The sequence below is a fragment of the Schistocerca americana genome, chromosome 5 (genome assembly GCF_021461395.2).
Source record: "Schistocerca americana isolate TAMUIC-IGC-003095 chromosome 5, iqSchAmer2.1, whole genome shotgun sequence".
Classification (NCBI taxonomy): Eukaryota; Metazoa; Arthropoda; class Insecta; order Orthoptera; family Acrididae; genus Schistocerca; species Schistocerca americana.
In genome coordinates, this window is record NC_060123.1 from 312637848 (window position 1) to 312658213 (window position 20366).

Genomic DNA, 20366 nt, shown 5'->3' on the forward strand with positions numbered 1-20366 from the left:
CATCAGCTCCAAGTTTTTGCATAATTTTTAATGTATTTTCATTGTGTGAGCTGACTGCATTTTAGTGAAACTTAGAACAGATTTCAAATGCAAAATTATTTGGGTGAAGATAAGTGTTAAAGGTGGATCAAACCTGATCATCAGATGCTTTTATAAACTCCCTGCCTCAGGAACAGTGCTAATGTAACATTTGATGGGAAACATGAAGACGATTTTGAGTAAATTTCCACATCATTTGTATAGTATTAGGTGCAAATTTCAGCTTACCAGCTGTAGGCTTGGAAACTCTATTGATTAAGGTAGATAATAGGGACAGATAATCACATAAAATTGTTTTAAATGCCTTATCTGAAAACTACCTTGAGCATCTGATCAGAGGAGGACTTGTGAAGGCAATATAACTGATATTCAGATCTGAACTTTTTGAACTGGTTAGCATAGGACAGGGAATGAGTGATTGTGAGGCTGTTGCAGCATCACTGAATATAGCTGTAAACAGAAAAGTAAGAAAAGGTGTACCTTGGGCAGGTATGTACTGAGCACTGTTGTGAAAGATGGGCAATCTGGTATCAGGCACCACAGAGGCTGAATGCCCTCTGGAGCAGACGGACCTCGATATCTGATAGAGGGTACTGTGACTGCACAGGACTTGAACAGTGAGCATGCCATCATCTTGCTATGTGAGTGTGCCAACCTATTCCATTCCACACAGCCGGTATTTAGGCAGCTGCTCAGCACACAGCCAGGCAGTTCAATGTTCGTGCTTGATACCTACGGATCAATCTTTGCTGTACTGTTTATTCTCTCTGGTTGTCTTGAATTTTTCTCTCTGCTGCTCTTGATCTTTTTGTCATCATTGTGGCAACTGCTTTGCATAGTGCCTCATTGTCCCTATCCTGGTCTATCTGTCACATTTTGTTCTCTGTACTGTTCAGTTGGGTTACTCTTCCACAGGCAGCTCCCCCCCCCCCCTCCCCCCCCAGGAGGCTCGCCACTCTTTGATGGTTTTATGCTTGGCTACCATGGTGCCCCAGCCTTTGCAGCATTTTTCCCTTCTGTAATGCATGTCTATCCTCTTGCTATTCTTTTTCCCCTCCCTTGGGGAACATGTGTAGGGTGCTATTGGGAATGTTCTGCATTGTCTGTCACTTACATAAGAGTCTCATCTTTGTTTTTTGCTCCCTTTTCCCTTCTATGTTTCCATTCTCCTTTTGTTCCTCCACTTCGGCATTTGAGGTTCTTCTTTTTATCCTTCCTCCCTGTGTGCTCCTGAAGGCCAGCCCGTGCATCTCATGTGTAACAGGTGACTGGGTGATGTGTAATTACCAGTCCCAGATCAACAGGTTAGGTTTGCACATACCCCCTGCTACAGGCCAGGCCCAGGGAGGGTTGATTTCCTGAGCTGCAACCTTCCCAAATTACCGATTGGTCCCTCTGTCAGGTGTTTGGGAGGTGAGAACAATCACCTAAGGTGGGTGCGTCCCCTTGTGAAGGGGGCCCCCAGTTGGAAGGAGTGTGCCATTGGAGACGCTGGCAATCATTGGGGATTTTATCACAATGAATCAATCATCTTCCCAATCAATGTCTAAAAAATGTAAATGTAATGAGGCTAATGATTCAAAGACCCTTCCTCCTGCACCACGGTTCCTTGTGGTCTCACTTACTGAAGACTGTCAGTCCTTTGCCACAGTAAATCCGTTTATTATTCAGAAAGGAGTTGATGCAATTGCCAGCCGTGAGAAATCGTGTTCTCATTTATGGAATAGCATATTGCTTCTGGAGACTACTTCTGATTCTCAATCACAACTGCTTGCTGCCTCGCTTCTCCGCGGCTACCCTGTTCGTGTCAGAGTCCATAGAGCTTTGTATTCTTCCCATGGTGTAATTTACACTAGGCTGCTCAGTGGTCTAACTGAGGCTGAAATCAAATCTTACCTCTCTGATCTGGGTGTCATTGCCATCCATCATGTAATGAAAAAGATAGATTCCTCCTTAGTACCCACCCCACTCTTTTTCTCACCTTTGATAGAGTGGTGCTTCCATCCAAGTTCAAAGCAGGCTATGAAATTATCACAGTCTGGCTGTACATTCTGAACCAAATGTGCTGCTACCAGTGTCATTTAAACCACACTAGAATGTCTTGTCGATACCCAGACAAATGTGTAACCTGTGGTAGGGGTGCACGTGAGAGCGATTGTCCGCCTCCTTGTCTCCGATGTATCAACTGCAAAGGCAGCCATGCCACCTCCTCTCAGGATTGTCCCATGTATGTTGATGAGCAGACTGTTCAAGAGATCCGTGTAAAGGAAAAAGTGCCTTACCCTGTCACTCGCAAATTACTGGCTAGTCACAAACCCTGCATTCTCCGGTCTGGCACCCATAGTTCTGTTCTTGTTCCCCCTTGCTCTGTGAAAGACATGGCCATGCAGACATGCAACCTCCATTTCAGCACTGAGGTTGTGAAATCGCCCAATGTCAAGGCAGCATTGGCATCATCCCACCCAGCTGTGCAACAAGCTGTCAAACTCTCACCTCAAGGGGCGAAGCCACCAGCTACACAACCAGTAGGCCGGAAAGGACAGAAGGAGTACCCTGTGAAGACTTCCTCCGTCACTCCAGCCAGACAACACCCGAGTCTTCCTCTAACTGGAAAGGCTCAAATAAGTCCACCAAAGGCAAGGAGTCTTCTCCTTTGCCAAGTCGAAGATCCTCTTCGACAGTGTCACCACATGATACCTTAGCCCGGGCAGCCTCCGTGTCGCTGGTGCATACCACCAACCATTTTCCAGCATTGGACTCCACAGACCTACCGTACAGGCAAGTTGGTGCTTCTGTGGACCCCGTGGGGCAGGATCCTCCTGCTTCTGTGCCCCTAGTAGTGACTCTTCACTGGCTGTCACTCAGCAGCCCCCGAGTTGACACCCCTGCATCTCTTTCTCATCATGACTCTCCTCCAATGGAACATTCATAGCCTTTGGTCCCACACAGAAGATTTACAGCTTCTTTTAGCATTTTTGCTACTCGGTGACTTCAATGTGCATCGTCCCCTTTGGGGTTCTCCCAGAACCTGTCAGAGAGTTGCCCTCTCGGCTGACCTTCTTAACCAACTTAACCTCTTCTGCCTTAACACTGAAGCACCTACTTTCCTTTCTGACTCCTTGCACACATATTCCCATTTGGACCTATCCTTGTGCACTGTCCCGCTTGCCCACCGTCTTGAGTGGTCTGCTCTCTCTGACACCTACCCAAGCTATCATTTCCCATGTGCTATCCATTTTCTGACTCCTACCTCATCTGCATGAGTGCCCAAATGGCGGCTTACTAAGGCTGACTGGCAGCTTTACTCCTCCCTGTTCACCTTCAAAGAACAATATTTCCCCAGTTGTGATGATCTGGATGAATATCTCACAGACTTTCCATTCCTCGTACTTCCTCTTTACCTCATCGTGTCCCAGTCACTTGGTGGACTGAGGCATGCCACAACACAATTCACCCTCAGAGACATGCTCTCCATGTTTTTCACTGCCATCCTACAATGACAAACTGCATTCAGTATAAACAGATGTGTGCAAGGTGTTGTCATGTTCTTTGGGATAGCAAAAGAGCTAGCTGGATTTCATTCACTAGTTCTTTTAACAGTTCCACCCCTTCCTCTGTTGTGTGGGCCAACCTCTGATGGCTCTCTGGGAAGATCCATTCCCCAATATCCAGACTGACAGTTGCAGATGATCTCATCGTGGACTCTACTGCTACCTCCAACACCTTGAGCTGCCATTTTGCGGAATTTTTGAGCTCTTCCCGCTGTCACCCTGGAAACGAATGGAGGAGGCTCGGGCGATACCCTTCTCTTCTCCGAATTGTGAGTGCTAAAATGCCTCCAGTAGTATGAGGGAGCTAGATCATGCTCTCAGTTCATCCTGATCCTCCGCCCCAGGGGCAGACGCCATCCACACTCAGATGTTGCAGCACATTTCCCTTGCAGGCAAACACTTTCTCCTTAACACGTACAACCGTATCTGATTGGAGGGCACATTTCCCGGATGCTGGCGTGAAGCCACTGTCATACCCATACCTAAGCCTGGTAAGGACAAAAACCTTCCTTCCAGCTACTGCCCCATCTCTCTCATCAGCTGCGTTCATGATTGCACAGTGTGGATTTCGAGTACAGCATTCTGCAGTTGACCATCTTGTTGCTTTGTCCATCCATATCATGAATGGTTTTCTGCAGAAATCGTAGACTGTGGCCATGTTTTTCAATTACGAGAAGGCCTACAACACCTGCTGGAGAATTGGTATCCTCCATACTCTTTACACGCAGGACTTCTGTGGCCACCTGCCCTGTTTTCTTCAGGCACTTTTTTCAAGGTGCTTGTGGGTTCCACCTTGTCAGACACCTTTATCCAGGAAAATGGTGTGCCTCAGGGTTCTGTCCACTTTGCTATCGCCATTAACCCTATAATGGCCTGTCTCCTGCTGGGCATCTCCGGCTCCCTTTTTGTTGACGATTTTGCCATGTATTGCAGTTCTCCATGGATCTGTCTCAATGAGCTGCATCTTTACTCCTGGAGCATCGACAATGGTGTTCACTTTTCCCCTGACAAAACCATCTGTATGAATTTCTGGTGGCACTAATGGTCTCTCCCACCACCTTTACATCTTGGGCCTGTTGCCCTTCTGTTTATTGAAACAATGGAATTCCTGAGGCTCATGCTGGACAGGAAACATTCTTGGTCCTCCCATGTGTCTTACCTGGCAGCCTGTTATACGCGGTTCCTCAATGTCCTACGTGTCCTCAATGGTACTTCCTGGGGTGCCGATCGAACGACCCTTCTTCAATTGTACTGGTCTGTTGTCCATTCGAAACTCAACTATGGGTGCTTAGTTTATGCATCTACATGTCCATCCCTCTTACACTGTCTCAGCACTATTCTCCATCATAGCATCTGTCTAGCCATGGGCGTCTTTTACACTAGCCCGGTTGAGAGTCTGTATGCTGAAGCTGTTGAACTACCACTGTCCTACTGCCATGACTTTCTCCACAGTGGGTATGCATGCTGTTTGTATGCCATCCATCCTATGTGTACTTCTTTGATGGTTCCTTTGATCACTAGTATGGAGTACTTCCCTCTTCTCTGTTACCTCCTGGAGTCTGCTTTTCCCACTTGCTACAGCGGCTTAACTTCACACTGCCTGCAACTTTCCGGGTGGGTGTGAACATTTCACCACCTTGGCTTCATGAAGTGGCCCATGTTAACATTGGCCTTCATTCGCTTCCTAAGGACACTACTCCAGTCTTGGTCTATTGCCTTCCATTTCATGACCTTTGCAATAGTACCTTTGTATGCACTGATGGCTCTTGGACTGACCGTGGGGTTGGGTGTGCCTTCATCATTGGCACCCATGTCTTTCGATATCAACTACAGGCACACTGCTCAGTATTTACAGCCAAGCTCTTCACCCTGTATCAGGCAATAGAGTACATCCAGTGACACAGCCTTTTCAATTGTGTCCTCTGCTCAGACTCACTCAGCACCATTCAAAGTCTGTGTGTGTTGTACACCGCCCATCCCTTAGTGCAGCAGGTTGAGGAAAACTGTCATTTGCTCACTTTGGCGGAGCCAGTGTCATGATTCTGTGGGTTCCTGGTAATGTCAATCTGCCAGGAAATGAGACTGCTGATGCTGTTGCCAAGGCTGCAGTCCTCATACCTTAGCCCGCAAGTTCCTATATTACCTCGAATGATCTCTGTGTTGCCATCTGTCAGCAGGTGGTGTCTCTTTGGCATCACCATGATCCTCCCTTCACGGGAATAAGCTCTGGCTTACTAAGCCTCTCCCAGCAGCTTGGATGACCTCCTCTCGGCCCTCCCACCTCTTTGTACACATTGCACCCAAGTTTTAACTGTCCACCACTTCCTGATGGAATGCCCATTTCTTAACTGTTTACCTTCATGCTTGGGTTTGTCATCTGAGTTATCAGCCATTTTAGCAAATGACGTACAGGCTGTTGACCACATTTTACTTTTTATGTGTCAAAGCAATATGGTGAAGGCCATTTAATTTTTAGTTTTGTACCTCCATTTCTGTATGTTGTCGTTTTTAGACCTTTTTCCACGTGCCTGTTTTTAGCTGTCTTCTCTTATGTCAATCGGGGCTCACATATAGTCACTTTTTAACTCTGTCTTTGTGTTCTATAGTTTTGACTTGGGCATGCATGACCCCAGTTGTTTTTTGTGTCCTAAAGCAAAACAAACCAGACCAATCTCCCACCAGCTGACTCCCTCCATTTGTGCATTCAACAAAGTTCACACTGATATTTGTCTACCACAGGTATAGCAGGAAGGATCTGCTATGGTTCAACAGGCATGTTAGAAATGGAAGAAAGCACTCTGTGACAACATGGGAATGGAGAATGACAGAGATAAGACTGAATACTAAACATATTTCTCCAAAACTGTTTCACTGATGAAGATCACACTGTGGTTCCCCCTTAAAATTGTTGCACAAATGTTAAAATGGCAGATATCAAAACAAATGAGCACATGGTAGAAATGCAACTTAAAGAGCTCAACACTGGAAAGGCCACTTGATCTGATGGGATACCAACACAACTCTGCATAGAGTATGTAAAAGAACTTTTTCCTCTTATAGCATCTGTCTGCAGTAGGTTCCTGGAGTAGCAAAGCATTCTTAGTGACATGGAGAAAGTCAATTCATTCCCACTTTCAAGAATGGCCATCAAACAGTCACACAAAAGAATAGGTGCATATCTCTGATGTTGGTCTGTTGAAGAAGTCTGGAACATGTTTTATGCTCATGATAATTTAACATTCCTGCAACCTGGAAATCTACTCTGTAGGAAACAACAATAGTCATGTGAAATGCAGCTCACTATGTTTGTCCACAAGAGCCAGAAAGCAGTAGATATCAGTGCCCAGGTTCATGCCATGTTCCTTGAAGGCATTCAGACAAAATAACAGTGAATGAAACATCATAGCAGCTGTGTGATTGGATTGAAAAATTTCTACCAAACGAAATACAGCATGGCATTCTCAATGGATAAAAGCCTTCAGGGGCAAAAATAACTTTTGGTGTGCACTAAGGGAGTGTTATAGGATTGTTACTTTCAACAATAAATGTAAGGGAGCTAGTGGATAACAGTGGAAGCTCCATGAGGCTTTCCATGGGTGATACTATTGTAAACAGAGAAGCTTCTAAACTAGAAAATTTTACTGAACTACAAGAGGACCTGCAGAGGATTGACACTTGATGCTGGATTGGTAGTTGATCCTCAACATAAATGTAACATATTGCACTCAGATAGGCAGGAAGACACCTTAGAATAAGATTACACAATTGCAGAACAGTCACTGGAAGCAGGGCACTGGAAGCAGTCATAGTTATAAAATATCTGGGAGTATGGATACGGTGATTTAAAGTGAAATACTCATATAAAACTAATAACAGATAAGTCAGTTGGCAGACTAAGGTCTCAGGAGATAACTTTCAAATCCTCGTTTGACCAATACTTGTCTATTGCTCGTCAATGTGGTTTCTGTTCTAGAAAGGACTGATAGAGAAAATAGTGAAGATCCAAAGAAGAGCTGCATGATTCATTACAGGTTCATTTAGTAAGTGTGAAAGAATAATGGAAATGTGTGGCCAACTCCAGTGGCAGACACTGACAGAGAGGCATTCTGCATCATGGAATAGATTACTGTTTATTTAAAATGCTGAGAGCTTACATTCCTTGAAGAGTCAGCCACTCATATATCTCAAGAAAGACCATGAATGTAAAATTAAAGAAATCTGAGTTTGCGTGGAGGCTTGCCAATGACCGTTCTTCCAGCAAACCAGTCACAATTGCTACAGGAAGGGCTGGAGTGACAGTCGTACACAATGTACCCTCTGCTGCACACAGCAAAGTGGTTTCTGGGATATAAATGTAGACGTAGAAATGTCAGATGACACAAGCAATTCCTATTATTTCACAAGATCATTGTGACTGAGAATATATTAACCAGTTGATACTCTGAGAATAAGAATTAGTTATGCACCAAAATGAGATCAGCCTTCTTTCCACAACTCCAGCAGTACACCTGTGCTGTCCAACTATTCTCTATGATATTCTTAAATGTAGGCCTACCACCCTAGCCCACGACTATTCCCCATGTGGTCTTGTCAGTCCTTGCAGGGGAAATGCTGCCTGACCCTTGTTTGACATTTTCTGTATGCAGGAGGAATAACCTCAGAAACAGAAGAACATATTTTATTAATTGCGACATTTAAGGCTGCTCTCCACTTGTAACCCAAAGGTAACAAAATTGAAATTTTGGCCTTCTTGCAGAATTGCAGTGTTTAATCAGAAAGTATACTGGGAAACCTCATTATATGATGTCAGAGAGTAGTTGAAAAGAACAACAGAAAATAAATTTAAATCTAGGAGTAAATCTGTGCATGGAGAAACACATCACATATGCAATGCAGTGCTCCTGGTGGCCCGGCAAAGAACTGCTTGATAACAATTCACTCAGTATGGACACATGACACTGCACTGTCACTGCACAACACAGCACTTCACGTGAACACTTGGAGGTTGATGCATAGGATGCTACATCAGCCCCCTGGTGGAAGCAGAGTGTCAGTATCAAGTAGCCTCACTGGGAAGTGAACTCAGCGGCTGGAGCAGGTCATCCACATTGGAGGGGGTACCACAGAGGCTGGCAGGTGCTACACTGTATGAGATGAACACATTGTGGAGTCCTGCTGGGAGGCTTGTCATCATTTATGTGGGCCACTGGCAGTGGTGTCTCATGTGATATGTATGCTGGCTTTACTCAGTGCAGTGAGATGGTTGTTGGCTTGCCATTCAACAGAACACCTGTTGTTTGTGCAGAGTGTTGGAGAACCTTGTATGAGCTGGAATATGAGGCTTGAAGTGCAGGTTTAATGCCCTCTGCACAGAGCTCACATGAGTACAGTGCTCAAGGTCTTGGTGCATAAAAGAGTGCAGTATACCATGACACAAAGCCTGTAGAGGTCAGAGTTTGGACACATGCTGTCTTAAACACCATAACAAGTCTGGTTGCTTTTGCATGGTTGTCTTGATTGTCTGTGTCCATAAAATTACCAGGCAGGCACAATGTTTCACCATAAACTAATTCTGCTGCTGACGCACTGATGCCTGACTTGAAAGTTGTCTGTGACCAAAGTATAATACCATAGGGAGTGCTGACGTCCAAGATACATCTTGGCATTTTAACGCTGCCTACAGACAACAGTGCCAGCACTCAATCATCCCATTGATGGCTGGGTGGTAGCTCGTTGTCTTGTGATGGGTGTATCCACAAAATTTGGTCAGCTGTGTGGACAGGTCTGACTCAAAGTGACGCCCATGGTCAGTAGTGATATGCAGCGGGCACCTAAATCTCGCCAACCGTGTCGATGCAAAAGTGGAAGCTAATGTCTCAGCTGCTAAATTTTCTATCACTGTTGTTTCAGGCCAGTGGGTGTAATGATTAATCACACCCATTAACAAATACCTCTGTCCATCTGATGGGGGAAGTGGGTCAACCACATCCAAATGCACATAGGTGAAACATGTGGTAGTATCTGGAAAAATCACCAATTGGGACTTATACATGTCAAGAAATTTTGCAAAGCTGGCATATGAGACAAGATCTGATCCACTTTTGGTAGTGTTTCTGCATGTCTGTCTTCACACAGCACTGAGACACCAGACGGAAGTACTCACTAACTTATTCTTAAGAAAGACTTCATGATATTAGGTGATTATGGAAATTCTAGGGCAGAAGTTGTGATTTCTACTTGAAATCTTGTATGAACTTTCCTTGTGTGATATGAGTTCAGTTATGGTAACTCCAATTTTTTCAAGAACAACACTACTTATCTTTGTTCTTGAAGGTCTTGCAGATGTCAAAATTGCATAATTATTTTCTCCAGGCTCACAATTTCAGAGTTGCTCTTACGGATAAAATTGAATTAGTTGTCATAAATAAAAAAAGTTGGCCTTATATTTTAACAGTTCACTAAATTTATTTAAGCTTCTTGCTCCACACATTTTTATCACCTTCATGCAAGTTATGACATAAGTGCTGATACTGCACAACACCATAACATTTGCACAGTTTATATAACATTTCTGATTCTTAACACACCTACCAATATTCTGTCTCATAACTTTCAGTGAGGAACATGCACACTTGCCTCAAGCAAATACAATTATTACACTTTAGTTTATTCACACTGGTCACTAATAAATGTTCAATTTAGTGTTAAATACTAAATGGATGTTTGTAATCTTCATATAATATTCGTTCTTCTTTAGTATGATCAATAACCATAAAAGTATGATTTAATGTTCCTGTTCTTAACAGCGCAAGGAACTTGAAGTATGCTGTTGTTTTGATACTCTTAAAATAACCTCATCGTTTAATGTTTTCTTTTCCCTAAAGATGAATTTCCAAGTTTTATATATTATTTCAGTATTTCAAAATTCTGTATATGATGACAGTACCAGTATTTGTTTGAATCAAGTGTGCTTTAGAATTTGATTTGACATATTTGGTACTTGTATCATAATCCAACACAATAAATATGACATAAGTTAAAGTGCATTGTGAGTTGTTGGTCTTTTAAGCATTTTAATGAGCTACAAATTCACAAAAGGTAATGACTTTTTATAAATATGTAAATTTTGAAGCAAAGTGTTTCATCAGATTGTATATCAATTTTTCATGACCAATTTTTACTTTTCCCACTATTATCCTGATTGTGATATGTCAATCTTTGAGCACCAAGGGCCTCCACTTCTCTTGTGGTTCCTGGTTCTTCAAAGTGGGGTGGTCTGCCTCTTTGTTCTTCATCATTCAGACATGTTTGACCACACTGGAAGCATCTGCCTAACCTAATCACAGTATCATATGATGCTGATTGTTGCTGTACACTTCCATCAACTCAGCACAGACTGTTGCAGCATTGTTCCCTTTCAAATGAAAGAAAGAAATTAGTGCACGAAACTCCACTCTGTCAATAGGTTGAGCCATTTTGTTTTGACTCCTCAAGCAACATGCTACAATAATGTGGCACAGGGATTTCATTGTGTACCAGGACTGCAGTCATGTACCTACAAACAAACAAAAAATTATTTATGTAATATTATTTTTATGTGGTGATAATTAAAACTTTATGGTTACCTCTCATATATATATTATGCCAATGGCCTTGCTGGAGTGGTAACACTGGTTCCCATAAGATCACCAAAGCTAGGCGCTCTAGGGTTTGGTTAGCCTTTGGATGAGTGACCATCCAGGTCTATCTAGTGCTGTTGGCGAGCGGGTTCCACTCAGCCCTTGTGAGGCCAGTTGAGGAGCTACCTGATTCAGAAGTAGTGGCTCCTGATCACCAAAACTGACAGCTGACGGAAGAGCGGCTGCTGACCACATGCCCCTACACATCTGCATCCAGTGACACCTATCGCTGAGGATGAAACAGTGGTCAGTCGGTACTGTTGGGCCTTCTGAAGCATGATAAGACAATGTTCAAATATGTTATGTAAAATGATACAGCTTCTTAACTCTCATCTGGATTGGTCCCTACTTTGTACCATTACCTTCTGGGAAACTTAATACCTACTATCTGCAGTAAAGTACTCTTCAGTAAACACTTAAAGAAGTGCCAAGTGCACTTGATTTATAAACATAGGTTATCATGAAAAGTTCCTCATTTTTATTTTTCAGTGCACTGATTATGGACATAGGATTCACATGTCCCTAAAATAGGATTTTCCTGCCTATGTTATCTGTTCTCTTTTATAAATACAATATTTCTGTTCCAGATTGCTTACAGGGAACTGAAACCTCATCCCACCAGTGATCTTGAAAGGCGGAGAGATCAAAAGAAGAAACATAAAGTCTCGTAACCTCTGCCAGTGGTGTTTGACACAAGGTGCACAGCAGTGGTACATATGTCACAAGCATTATGTGAATCCTGAGGGGTGAATCATTCATTCACTCCATACGCTGAAGAACCTTGTGTATGCCTGTGAGGTTAAAATTACAGTCATGCATATTCTGAGAGTATACTTCAGTCATCCTGATTCCCTTATGAAAGACTCTGTGTGCATATAACTGTGATGAGACTGACTTATTATCCTTACAACCTCATAGCCTTTTTTATTTATGGACTGTTCACATTTTTTACTATTAACATTCCTACTTTAATACTTCCAGTTTCATTAAAAATAACTCTAATTCCATGTATGTTTGTAGTGACTGGTCTCTGTTTCTGATTGTGGTCTAGCTCTGTGTGTGTGTGTGTGTGTGTGTGTGTGTGTGTGTGTGTGTGTGTGTGTGTGTGGTACAAGTTTTGTCAGTTTTTTGGAAACTTACTTTTAGTAAAAATGAGAACAGAGAAGAAAGAGAATGCAATGATATGAGCATAGTGTTAGGACTTTCATATTCCAGCTTTGTAAAGGGTCTCAAAAAATTTTAATATGTGGCCTAATAAATTTTTTAAGCACTCATATTCAGATCCTTAAATAATACTGTTTATGTTAAGAGGTAATTTGAATTGTTATTACATAAGCACAATATTAAAAATCTATCTTTTACTCTGAGATTTGCCCACATTGAAATGCTTTTACAACTGCACAAAAGTGTGTCTAAGCCAAAGTAAGTGCCATGCAGTGCAGTTCATATATGCAGTGCTTCTATATATATGTCATTGTCTTCCTGAATTCTGTTACTCCAAGGATACAGAATTGAAAATTCTTTTTATGCAAAGAAATATTGATCTGCACAAATGCTATTCTTCCTTGCCGGACAATTTGTGTAAAGAATTCTTCTTCATTTTTCAGTTTTTGTTTTCCATCACTGTGTTACACAAATTTTAAAAGGACAAATAGTGCTTTAAATGTTCCTTCTGGGTTTTAATAAAGCTGTGACTGACAGTGCTTTTTGTATGAACTTGTTTTTGTCTACAGAATTTTAAAATAATAATAAATGTTACATATAATGAACAATATGAGTACAGTATAAAATATGACAGTTAATTCAGATGGAACACCAAGCTAAAAGAGAAGATAACTTGTATAAACAAATAAAATATTATGAATATGAGAGCAGCAGTATAATTATATTGTCAAGTGATTTGTGACTGCATCACTGCATTAGAAAATATTTGCTTCTAAAATATTCACATCATGTGTACCTTAAATAGATATTACCAGAGCAGTGCAGCCAAGCACCTGTTTCTAAATAAAACATTAAAAAAATGTTTCTTGTTGTGACAGAGTCTCATGTGTGAAGGCTTGGCATAAAATACTGTCAAATGGAGGAGCTTACAACAAGCGAAATATTTAAATGTATTTTGTTACAGTCTATAATGTTTAGCATTTTCATCAAGTAACTGCTTTTGAAAAAATGTCGAACATCTTCAGATCTATTACAGATAAATAAGAGGCATGATAATTAACTTCATATACTGTGTATAATTTTATCTTTGTAACAACTCGTTTTAGAAGTACTGATTTTGTCATCTTGGTGTCCATTACATAGACAGTGACACCTCTGAATTTCTTCTTGTGTCTTTCTCCACTCCTCTATAAATCCAGCTACATCTATTCTGTGTATCTTATGGCCACTTGAGTGCTGTGCGCATTACCTGCAAATGGTTGGCTTCAGCGAATACACTGTTTTACTTCATCAAATGTGTGTAATACAAAATCTTAAACATGGCTGCAAATTAGCAACTGTGTAAATCTTAAGAAGTTGGAAAAACTCAGCCAACCAGTTGCAAAACAAAGGTTTATTAGCCCTTGACCCAAGTTTCAATATTTCTAAAAATATCTTCTGCAGAAGGAGTGGGCCTTGTTACATAACATGATGGTACATTAAAACAGCTGAAGCTGAGTGGCTCTTGCCATATATAAAATTGACAAATTACCCCAAGCCGTAGCTTTAGATAGCAGCCAGTTTACATTTAGTATACTCCAGAATGAATGCTCACTGGTAAATGTCTACAGGTAGAGGCTCTTGAAAACGTAAAATTATAACAGGAGACACAGGATAAAATGTTTGTCTGTGGTAAGTATACATCATGCTAGAGACAGAGCCTCTGGGATTTCCTGGTGAGCATTCATTCTGAAGTACAGTAAATGTAATCTGGCTGCTATCTAAAGCCATGGCTTGGGATAATTCTTGTTTTTGTCAATTTCATATATGATAAGCGACACTTGGCCTCAGCTATTCTAATGTACCATCATGTGATGTAACAAGACCCACTCCTTCTGAAGAAGATATTTTTAGAAATATCAAAACCTACATCAAAAGATAATAAGGGCTAGCCGGCCGGAGTGGCCGTGCGGTTCCAGACGCTACAGTCTGGAGCCGAGCGACCGCTACGGTCGCAGGTTCGAATCCTGCCTCGGGCATGGATGTGTGTAATGTTCTTAGGTTAGTTAGGTTTAATTACTTCTAAGTTCTAGGTGACTGATGACCTCAGAAGTTAAATTGCATAGTGCTCAGAGCCATTTGAGCCAGTAAGGGCTAATAAACCCTTGTGCTGCAACTGGTTGGCTGATTTTTTCAACCTCTTCATGTGTGTATTAGATTGTTTAGAGACCATCACACTTAGTGAGACTTTTACCTTTAACAGATCTGAAGAACTTGAGTACATCTACAATAAAGGATGACACTGTAAAAGAAGTGTAACATTAGACTGTAACAAAAACTATTTCAGTTACTGAAGTTCTGAATTTCATTCTTCAATATTGTATTATTTTTCGCTATATAAAAAACAGAGATCACTTGTACCCTGTCTTTTATCATATATTGTGATTAAGTTCAATATCTGCCAACTTTATGTGCTATTATTTAAATCTTTTATGAACATGCAAACTCAAAACACAATTTTGTTATCTCCCTTATTAGCATAAAAGTAAGATTTACTCAAATTAATCCATCTTTTTTAAGTTTAATGTAGCTAAAGAAGTCAATTATGCATTGGAAAAAGGTCCCTCATAATTCTGCTGTAATAGATGGGTGTATCCATTTTTGCTTTCATGGATATGTTCATTATCTCCATGCTGAAATAAAATAACTGCTGAAATTATTGTCTCAATTGTGTTATACTGGTACTAATTGGGGTGGGTGGGGGAAGGGAGAATGCATAAATAGGACTAGATGGTGGAGCTAAAAGTTGTGTTCAAATTGTAACAAGTAAGGAACAACTTCAAAGACACCACAGTGTGAGAGTGGTATTACTATAATTTATGATGTCAAATATCCAGTTGTAATGCATTGATGCTATTACATATGCACTGTTCACAAATGTTTTACCTACTTACTATTCTGAGCATAAGTATGTCATACATTCATTACATTCCTTATGACAATATTTATTTTTTTATTTGTTACTCTTTATTATAGTTAAAAAAATCTAGTCTCTCTGTTAATGTAAATATGGAGCTAAAATTGTTGTGTTAATGGTGAAAATTGCTGGAATGTGTGAATAAAGTTTATCTTTTACATTACACATATTTTAATTTGCAAAATTTTAGTTGCACAGTACATTTTGAAAATAATAGTGTTTGACAGACTTTTTCCTGTGTGGTCTGAGGTACATGATGTTTATCATAGAAAATCGTCTCTTTCTGAAGTTGACCACCTAGTGGTGGAACATACTGCTGAGCACAATGTGCTAGAGTTCAATTACACTTCACAATTCATGCCATCTGGATTCTTCCCTGTAGCAACAGCTTTTCTGAATATGCAGATGAGAGCTATCATTGCAGCAGATCCTCTGCTTGTATAATCCTCCTGGCATCAGTCTTCATTAATCCACTGCACTCACACCGTGTACCCAACAGTCTCCTCTTCCACTGTCATGTCACAACCTCCCAATCCATGACTTCATGTCATTGACATAGTGCACTGCTCAAAGTCTCTGGCTCCAGAGTGTGTGTGTGTGTGCGCGTGTGTGTGTGTGTGTGTGTGTGTGTGTGTGTGTGTGTGTGTGTGTGTGTGTGTGTGTCTCTCTCTCTCTCTCTCTCTCTCTCTCTCTCTCTCTCTCTCTGTCTCCAGCCCCTCCCCCCACATCCCGCCTCTTTCTTCCTCTACCCACCCTACCTGACACAACATTTACCCCAGTCCGCTTACTGAGCAATCCCATCGTTGTGTGTTCACCTGGCCCAATGTAGCTGCACAGGATTTGTCTAGAAGCTAGGAAAGCTTCATTCTTTTCTATGTGCCTCTTGACCTAATGTTTCTACTATTCAGGAATGGTCTTTTTCACTCATAAATTATTTGCATTTTGGAAATATCTGAAATTCACATAATACCACAAACAAAATGAAACATTTGAAACTCATACAATGACTAGAAAATGTATCCTGCAAATTAAATCCAGAAATATCATTATTAATAAGGAATAGAACAGTACTGTCAAATACAGACAGAATGTTCCTATTTAAACGACTCTGACAGAAAAGTATGGAAACCAGCTGCTTCAATTCTTATTCTGCCTTCCTCGCCAAGAACTTTGCCACACAAATGTATTTGAATTCTTTTAACAAGAATATTCTAAAGCCCTTTACCCCATCCTTCACTTTAGTTAAGCCTTTATATTAACCACTCCCTGCCACTGCTACATACCACATGTCTGCTTGTGTCTGTATATGTGTGGGTGGATATGTGTGTGTGTGCGAGTGTATACCCATCCTTTTTTCCCCCTAAGGTAAGTCTTTTCGCTCCCGGGATTGGAATGACTCCTTACCCTCTCCCTTAAAACCCACATCCTTTCGTCTTTCCCTCTCCTTCCCTCTTTTCTGATTAGGCAAAAGTTTGTTGCGAAAGCTTGAATTTTGTGTGTATGTTTGTGTTTGTTTGTGTGTCTATCGACGTGCCAGCGCTTTCGTTTGGTAAGTCACATCATCTTTGTTTTTAGACATATATTTTTCCCATGTGGAATGTTTCCCTCTATTAATTCAATATAATGGAAGGAAACATTCCACGTGGGAAAAATTATATATAAAAACAAAGATGAGGTGACTTACCGAACAAAAGCGCTGGCAGGTCGATAGACACACAAACAAACACAAACATACACACAAAATTCAAGCTTTCGCAACAAACTGTTGCCTCATCAGGAAAGAGGGAAGGAGAGGGGAAGACGAAAGGAAGTGGGTTTTAAAGGAGAGGGTAAGGAGTCATTCCAATCCCGGGAGCGGAAAGACTTACCTTAGGGGGAAAAAAGGACAGGTATACACTCGCACACACGCACATATCCATCCGCACATACATGTGTGGATGGATATGTGCGTGTGTGCGAGTGTATACCTGTCCTTTTTTCCCCCTAAGGTAAGTCTTTCCGCTCTCGGGATTGGAATGACTCCTTACCCTCTCCTTTAAAACCCACTTCCTTTCGTCTTCCCCTCTCCTTCCCTCTTTCCTGATGAGGCAACAGTTTGTTGCGAAAGCTTGAATTTTGTGTGTATGTTTGTGTATGTGCCTATCGACGTGCCAGCGATATATATATATATATATATATATATAATTTTTCCCACGTGGAATGTTTCCTTCTATTATAATGATTTATATATAAACAAAGATGAGGTGACTTACTGAACGAAAGCGCTGGCAGGTCGATAGACACACAAACAAACACAAACATACACACAAAATCAAGCTTTCGCAACAAACTGTTGCCTCATCAGGAAAGAGGGAAGGTCTTTAAATATGTCTGCTTGTGTCTGTATGTGTGGATGGATATGTGCGTGTGTGCGAGTGTATACCTGTCCTTTTTTCCCCCTAAGGTAAGTCTTTCCGCTCCCGGGATTGGAATGACTCCTTACCCTCTCCCTTAAAACCCACTTCCTTTCGTCTTCCCCTCTCCTTCCCTCTTTCCTGATGAGGCAACAGTTTGTTGCGAAAGCTTGAATTTTGTGTGTATGTTTGTGTTTGTTTGTGTGTCTATCGACCTGCCAGCGCTTTTGTTCGGTAAGTCACCTCATCTTTGTTTTATATATATATATATATATATATATATATATATATATATATATATATATATATATATATATATATATATATATATATATATATTTTGTGTTAATAGCTCTCAAATTACTTTCTTTGGTCACTAATCCAAATTAATCTATTCCTTCATTTCCCCCTAACAGCCCCAGAGTAAGAAATGCAAACCAAAGAATGCTGAGCACTATGCACTCTCTTGAATATTTCATTATGCATATTATATTGGCATGCATCATGTACAGGATTTCCTTAATGGTATAGTACAGTGCGCCTAGTGGATGCAGAAATCTTAAAAACATTAATAGTTCTGCTTACATTTCTGTTCAATGACTCTTAGGTTACTCAGAATTACAAATGGGGAAAATATGTCAATGGAGTTGTTCAATATTTGTGTTAAAATGACGAGAATATGCTAATTGTGTTTTTTAAGTTCTTGTCAGGTAAAAAATGGATATCAATATTGACCCACAGAATGAAATTGAAAGTTATGTGCTCATTCTGTACTAACTGTTGCTCACCATTTGAGCTGCTGCTGGTTATCATTATAATTGCGACTACTGGTATCTTTAGTTGATTTTCTACCTTTATTGTACCAAGACTGACAAGAGACTGCAAAGAGGGCTTTCTGTTTTACTTTAGCTACTAGTGTTACTGTGGATCTTAGGCAGAAAAACTGATCACCATCCAGCCACCACAGAGTCTATGTTTGAGTCACTCACATAAGGTGGTCAATAAAGTCGATCACCCCTCAGAAATCTAAGTCCAATGATATGCACAGTCTGGCAACACTGTAGAATGCAGACATGTCTGGAGGAAGTGTTGTCCTTTCCTTGAGAGGCTGCAAGGCTGTAACTGCTCAAAGTCTAGTGGTAAATGCCGCACAATGTAGCCACGAAGTTGGGAGATTGAATCCAATTCATTCCACTATTTTTCTTTTTTTTTCCTCAATCACATTTCAGTTGTTTGTAAAAGCAGTCAGCCTGATGGAGCTCAAAGATAATTCCCTTCAATTTCTAACCCACTTGTAATACCAGAAATCTCCACAACAATTCCGCCACACAGATCACAACTGTGTCAAGACCAAGTTTAGCTCGATAGTTTCCTCACCCTACAGTGGCTCCTGGCAGCTGGCTATTGGCCGCACACCACTCGTCAACTTCATAAGGTATCATAAGACCAGGTGAATGTTGCGCTACGATTGTGTTTCTCAAGGGTCATTTTCTAATTTGGAGTTTTTATCTTGCAGTTACATACTGGATTTTGCATGCTTGAAACTTATGAATGTTGTTCATGAGTTGTAAAATAGAGTCACAAGTGGAAAAAAGTATAACATTTGTAACACTTTGTTTGCTCTTAGTTTAACAGACATGTGAAGGCAGCTAGACATAATTGAACACTTGCACTGTGTATGGAGTGATTGCTTTTAGGCAAAACACATCAGCAAAGGATTTTACTGTTTCAAGAACTGTCTTTCATTCTGTCATGACTCATTTTCTACATTCAGGAAGTCTCAGTAACTGATATATGTGGTACACCATGGCCATTTAACTGTAGTATAGTATTTGCATTCAATAGACAAGGTTCAAAAGTTGGGTGTACATGTACAACAGGCTCTAACTGAAAGCAACATGCTCTTTTTCTGTTGCAAGTGCATTGAAAACTTAAAAGCTAATTCACCAAACATTATCCACATGTACGGAGCGTTTTGAGTGGTTGCACTGTATACATTATGAGAAAGTAACCGGTATTTTGTTCATTAAAGACTTTGAAAATGTTTCTCTTAAGAAACATTATCCGCAGTTCACACAGGCCATGATTTCAATCACAACAAATGAAAAGCTGCAATTCCACAACAGCAGAAGCCACCAAAAGATTTCTGACCATTCACTGGCACTGCTTCCCCATAGATACTCAGATAGCCACTCCGGTGGTGAACATTGAACAAAACAGTTCTATGCTAAGACTATCTTTCAGTAATGATCTTCAGTATGCATAAATGCCTGATCATGAGCAAAACATGCATGAATAAATAATTATAACAGCTAATTTCTGCCTTTGCCTGTAATAAGAGAATGAGAGAATATTTGCATTCTCAACGATAAATCAGCAGCTGTGTTCTGCTGCAACTGGAGCCATACATTCATATCCCACTACAAATGTACGTTTAAAGACAGATATTTTTCCTATTCCTCTATTTTAATTGAAAATGACCACAACAAAATCAACTAAACGAATCCTATGAAACACATGAGTTCATAAGTGTCAGATGACTGATGGAATTCACCACACCTTCCCAGTTACTACAACAATATTG

General features: G+C 40.8%; 1 protein-coding gene across 3 annotated transcripts in view; it reads left to right on the plus strand.

Annotated features, from left to right (window-relative positions):
- LOC124615739 (multiple C2 and transmembrane domain-containing protein) overlaps positions 1 to 15522 on the plus strand; it is a 1088825-nt gene extending 1073303 nt beyond the window's left edge. For all 3 annotated transcript variants that reach the window (XM_047143819.1, XM_047143821.1, XM_047143820.1), the window contains one exon: positions 11857 to 15522. In XM_047143819.1, coding sequence (XP_046999775.1) covers positions 11857 to 11940 — 84 coding nt within the window. In that variant the 3' untranslated portion in view covers positions 11941 to 15522. The remainder of the gene's footprint in view (positions 1 to 11856) is intronic.
- The last annotated feature ends 4844 nt before the right edge of the window (positions 15523 to 20366 follow it).